This window comes from Lynx rufus, unplaced genomic scaffold (assembly GCF_022079265.1).
Source record: "Lynx rufus isolate CCGP_SWC_20201006 ecotype Redwood Valley unplaced genomic scaffold, mLynRuf1.p SCAF_24, whole genome shotgun sequence".
NCBI classification, from domain to species: Eukaryota; Metazoa; Chordata; class Mammalia; order Carnivora; family Felidae; genus Lynx; species Lynx rufus.
The window spans coordinates 2,688,395-2,694,275 of NW_025814839.1; the positions used below are offsets into that span (position 1 = coordinate 2,688,395).

At 48.6% G+C, this 5,881-nt stretch overlaps 1 protein-coding gene across 3 annotated transcripts in view; it reads left to right on the forward strand.

Moving 5' to 3' along the window:
• The window catches only part of CAMKK2 (calcium/calmodulin dependent protein kinase kinase 2), a 48,186-nt gene extending 44,308 nt beyond the window's left edge, over nt 1–3,878 (forward strand). For all 3 annotated transcript variants that reach the window (XM_047088269.1, XM_047088266.1, XM_047088268.1), the window contains one exon: nt 781–3,878. In XM_047088269.1, the coding sequence (XP_046944225.1) occupies nt 781–945 (165 nt within the window). In that variant the 3' untranslated portion in view covers nt 946–3,878. The remainder of the gene's footprint in view (nt 1–780) is intronic.
• The last annotated feature ends 2,003 nt before the right edge of the window (nt 3,879–5,881 follow it).

The window sequence follows — 5,881 nt, forward strand, 5'->3', positions numbered from 1 at the left end:
TGTGCAGGGACAGAGTTTCCCTCCTGGCCAGGGACATACAGCAGATGTTAGTTAGTCCAATGTGGCAAGCCCAGTGGCTTCCCTTAGATGGGGCTGTCATCTCTTGCTGGTGGCAAGGGATTCAGCCTTCTCCTCAAGGATTTTCGTTCCCAGCTCCCATAACAGCCCAGTCTGTCCCCCGGGCAGGTCTAGCTTCAGGATATGGGCTCTCAGGGACACAGGGATGCCTTTCCTCCTTGGTCTCTTCTGCTCTGATCACTCACATCACCAAGAGGAGGGCCTTCTCTCCATCCAAGGTGTCTCTTGGGCCTGTGTGCGGGGGGCAGTTCTCTTGACCACCATTTGCAGACATATGCAGGTTGGCCTGCTTGCTGCCCCTCAAGAAGCTCACCTTCAGGTGACTGAAGAATCTTCAATCTTAGCGTAAAGAAATAAGGTTGAGGTGGGGTGGGGGACCCATCAAGATCTCTAAAAAAACCCCGTGAACAGGCCCCAAAGCTGGCGGCACACTACTCACTTGGGATGATTTGAGGTGTTACAGGGATAGGTTCGCATCTATTTTTATATAGTTCCTTTCTATTTTTAGCAAATGATGCTGCTTTTCCATTCACAGAGGGGGTTACAGAGTCTCCTTTGAAACTTTTATATAGACAAGAAAAGGGGAGAGCATCTTGAAGGAAAAGCCAAGTCAATGACGTTCCAGGTGGTGTGGGAACGTGGGAGACGCTGGTCAGGCCACCGCAGCCTTGCCTTAACGTGGGTTTTCTGTTCGGTGAGCAGGAAGCAAGGCAGCGAAGACAGCCTCCGGGGCCCCGACCCGCCCCCCGTGGGGGAGGAGGAAGTGCTCTTGTGAAAGGCGGTCCCCGCGCCGAGAGTTGGGGGGCCCCGGCCCCCGGCCCCCGCGCACGCATGCATCCTCTGCGGCCCGACGAGGCGATGGAGTAGCTGCCCGGACGCGCGACCTCGCATGCAGGCTGCACCCTGCGTTTCCATAGCAGCATGTCCTACGGAAACCCAGCACGTGTGTAGAGCCTTGACCGTCATCTCTGGTGTTTTTTTTTTTTTTTCCTTCCTTTGTTGTTTTAAAGGGGACAAAAAAAAAAAAGACTTGACTCCATGACATCGACCTTGGCCGCTGGCTGGCTGAACGGGCAGGTGTGAGGAGTTGCAGACCCAAAGCCACATGCATTTTGGGACAATTGCTTTTTAAAACGTTTTTATGCCAAAAATCTTTCATTGTGAACTCAGAACCATGTCAGATATACCAAGTGAATGTGTGGGGTTTGAAAATCATGAAAAACTGGCAGAAAACTCTGGCGGTGTGGGCTGAGACCACAGAGTTAGTTGCTGCGTTTGAAAGGGAGAGGAAGAGGGGGTGTGATTCCTCCTACAAACCCTGAAACCCCCGAACTCCAAGCCAGTTGGCACCTTCCAGGACTGTGGACTCCCGGAGTCAGGGCAGGGCCAGCCCTCAGTAGCTGCAGGGAGCTTCGATGCAACTTATTTGTAAGAAGGACTTTAAATTTTTTTATGGGTGGAATTGTAGTCAGGAAAAGGGAAAGGGCTTGAAGCTTAATTGCTTCACAAAGGGGGATTTTCCACCCCCAGAAGGGTAGTCTGTGCTTGTTTGGGGAGGGGGGAAAGGGTTCACCTAAAGGACTGATGGTCACAGCAGGTTTCTGAAATAGTTAACTGAGCTCTGGTAAATCTCTTGTTAAATTACAAAAACTTCAGGGTGAAATCCTACACTTCCATGTACATTACATGGCTTAAGAGTAAACAAAATATTTTCAATTCTCTAACAAGACTGAACTCTAGAGTAGTTCAGGGGTCATTTCGAGCTTCCAGGATATGTTCCCCGGCTTCAGGCATGTTAGATCCCAGTTAGAGCCTCTGCCTGTATATTAGCAGTTTAGCTTGTTGGTAACTTGTGTATTCTAGAGACGCCAAGGTTCTGTTTTCTTAAATACTAGCTGATTGTTGTAGTCCGTGAAACACTTAGTTTCTGGGGGGCCAGTTATGAAATACTTTGATTCTCATCCTGACAGGCAAAGTTCTATTAGGATCTACCCAATAACTCTGGGGCACCCTTTTAGAGAAGATTGTTGACACCCAGAGCAGTCCTCAGGGTCCACGAGGACCAGGGCTTGGCACAGGGAGTTCTGTTTTGTAGCCAGAAGTCCAGAGAGAAAAAGTTTACCTTTTTGACTTCCAACTAATACTGGGAACTTTCATTGCTATTCAAGTGCAACTTTTTCCAGAGCCAGACACGGGTGAGTGTGAAGTTCAAGGTGGAGGAAAACTAGAAGGCCTTTGCCCTGGGAAATTCCCAGTGCTTTGTGGACTCTGGCTTGGGGGAAATAGCGTCAGTAACTGGGTCCAGAGGCCATGCTTTTCTGTAGTTTCTGTCTGATCATTATTGGTAGGAGGACTTCTTGGAGAGAGACAGTGAAGCAAGGCCTTCCTGCCCTTGCCTGGTTTATTCACGGAACCTGAGTGTTACTGGCTTCCACAGATCTTCGTAAGCTCTTGAGTGTCATTTATTTAGCCAGACTTTTCTTGATATCTTGCAAACGATACAGAATTAGGGAATGCTGGTTTCTAAGAGCAAAGGACACCCATCAGATGAAGGGTTGTCTGGCCTGCTTACTTTCTTTTTTGTAACCTGGTACTTCCTCTCGCATTCCTGCGCTTGTTTATATATATGGGCAACACCCCTTCTGGGAGCAGATGGGGTCTGGTTAGTTTGCAGTAAGCACCTTGTGTTAGTTAAAGTCACCCTGTCCTAGGTCCCAGCCTGTCTGTGTGGACTCTGGCCTGGGCGAGTGGCTTGCCCAGGGAGGGCGGGCAGCATGTGGAGCTTCTGCGTTCTAGAACTTCTGTGTTTATACAGCTGCATCAGGCAAGACTGTTTCTTCCACCATGAAACTCCCCATGTTGGATTTCCTCCTATGGGTAATGCCGGCTGTTTAGGCGGGTGGGTGGGGGGGAGGCCTGTATTCATAACTTTTTTTTTTTTTTTTCAAAGAATCACCAAAGAAAGCTGTGGGAAGGAATCACTACCCCCAGAAAGTATAAGCAGAGGGCCGTACCATAAAGTGTAGAGCTACCATTCTCTCAGAGCACAAACATTGATTTTTCAGAAGCCGGCTCTGTCAGGAAAGGGGAGAAGCTGTCACGGGCAGCTTTTCTAGGTGAGCCAAAGGATGCCCTATCAGTTTCTTCCATTGCTGGCTCATCCGTGGGACCAATTTGGTATAAGCAACCTGGGCCCTTGTGCTAGTTCTTGCTCCTTCTTCCTCTGCCCTGCTCCACATCCCCCGTCTCTTCCGCAGGCTTACCAGGGGCTCGCAGAAAGCCTTAGCTAGCCCCTCATTGGCTCTGGGGGCTGGAGAGGCTGGCTTCCCAGGGTCTGGCCTTTCCTGTGAGTTAGGGCTCCCATCCTAAAAGCCCTTTTGGAACAAGGAGGCGAATACCTGAGCATTTGGACACACAGGCTCAACCTATTGCTCTCACTCATCTTCCAAAGGGGAGCTTTGCGTTGCTGGGCGAGGAAGAACCATGACCTCCACTTGCTTCCAAGGTGCTAGGGAATGTTTCCAGGTCGTCGGTTCCCATCCTCTTCACAGCTTTATGGGCCGAGTTCTGTGGGACTGCTGAGTTTTCTATTCTGTGTTTGATTTAATGCCCGATGCTTCTGTTTTATTCCTGATCCTTTCTACTATGCATTTTCCTTTTATCAGGTGTACAAAGTTAAATACTGTGTATTTATCACTTAAAAAGTACATGAACTTAAGAGAAAAATAAGCCTTTGGTGTTTTTTCCACAGATGTTTAAGCTTCTCTGTAAACTTGAAATAAACAGCAAAATGGTGCAAAGCCTGGGCCTTTGGGGGATATTTTTGTTGGTTGTTGTTTACAGGTGTCTCTAGGACATCGTCTTTATGGGTGTTTTCCTTCCTTAGGCTATGAGATCAAATGCCCAAGCCAGGGCTAATGTGTTCAGCATTACATTATTCATGCCCAGTATAACCATCTCCTAGTATCCCGCTACTGAAAGGGTGGTCCCCGGGCCAGGAGCATCCGCATCTCCTGAGAGTGCTTTGGAAATGCAAATTCCCAGGCCCCACTTAAACAAGATACCCGGGTGACTCGTGTGCACGCTAAAGTCTGAGAAGTACTGCTCTAGCAGGCTAGATTCTCCCAGTGGAGACGAACCAGATGAACAGCTCTGGGAGCCGCATTAATTGCACACGGAACACTGTCCTGTGAGCAGGCAGGTTACAGGACACATCACCCCGAGAGGTAGGTATTTAGCCCGCTTTATGGATCATCACCTGTAAACCGAGGCTCAGAAATTTACTTAAGTCTGTTGTCTGAAGGCTCTTTGTCAGCAAATTCAGCGTTCTACAGAACCTGGACAGTTGCCGGTTTTCGTGGCGTCTGGAGACTGTTTCAGAACTGATGCTTCCTCCAGACTAGAGGCTGGGGGTTCCCTGTACTCCAAACATGAAGTGAGCCCAGAGCATTGCTTCACTGGCTTTGAACCTCGGTTTTCTGTCATGAAGGGATGGCAGAAAAGTTCTGAAAACTTCCTGTTCTATTGCTGCAGAACTGTGATTATTGGAATATGGGTCTTTAAGAGCAGGTGTTCCTATTCAAAGACCCAGCTGAGAATCTGATGAAAGCCAAAAACAATGCACACAGGTGCATCCCTTTGCTGAGTTTTAAGGGTTCCTGAGACTCCTGAAAGTCCATCCACGAGTGCAAGGTGAAGCAGCAGCACCAGGGAGTGCCAGCACGTGGGAATATAGCTGAATACAAGATGCCTGGTGAGTAAAATAAGCAATCCCTCCCCCACCCTTCACCCCAGCTGGCTGTAGCGTTCCATCTGAGCTGAGGCCGAAAGAAGTGGCCCCCAGTCCAGAAACTCCGTTCTTAGCCTGCGAGATGAGAAGCCATCCCTAAAACGTCCACTTCCATTTGATCCATGTGTTCAGGCAGGCGTTTTCAAAGAGGCAGCACGAACCAGAGCTTTTTATTCAAAGGGGTTCGGTAAACTCCCCCCCCCCCCCGCCCCCAAAGCAAGAAAAGCCCAGGTTTTATGCAGCAGAAGCAGGCACTTCTAAAATAAACGTTCCCTTCAGTACTTGGAAATGAATTCGTGATGGGGGGGAGGGGCAAGCAGCTTTCTTTAAGGAGATCCTGAAGACTCCATGCAGAATTAAGTCGGTGTGAAGGCGAAGCTAGAAATAACTTCATTAACATTTCAAACAAGGTAGGTGTAGGTGGTGCTGCTTGTGGTTGGAGACTTCTGGAAAGCAAATGGGGAGGGGACAGGATAAGCCATGTTCTTGTTACTTAAAATTGTGTCCCCCATAGTGCAGGACCACAGTTTTATGTAAAAAAACCACATGCACATGTAAGACTAGTCACCACAAGGGGGCACCTGGATGGCTCAGCCGGTTAAATGTCCGACCTCAGCTCAGGGCATGATCTCACGGTTTGTGAGTTCGAGCCCCTCATCAGGCTCTGTGCTGACAGCTCAGAGCCTGCTTCAGATTCTGTGTCTCCCTCTCTCTCTGCCCTTCCCCTGCTCATGCTCTGTCTCTGTCTCAAAAATAAATAAAAACATTAAAAAAAAAAAAGACAGTCACCACAGGACAAAATCTTGTAAATTCTGTAGGAACACAGCCTTACAAATATCAAGATGCCGAGGCCTTCAAGAGAAGGTCGAAGTCGGGGAAGATGCCTAAAGCCCCAACAACAGACTGTTTCAGGAAGCTTTTTCTGAACATGGTGAGCTGTGACAACAAATGGGTTTAGTGGTCGAAGTAAAAGGGAAGAGAGGAAAGTTCTAGTTCATGCTATGAGAACAAAGA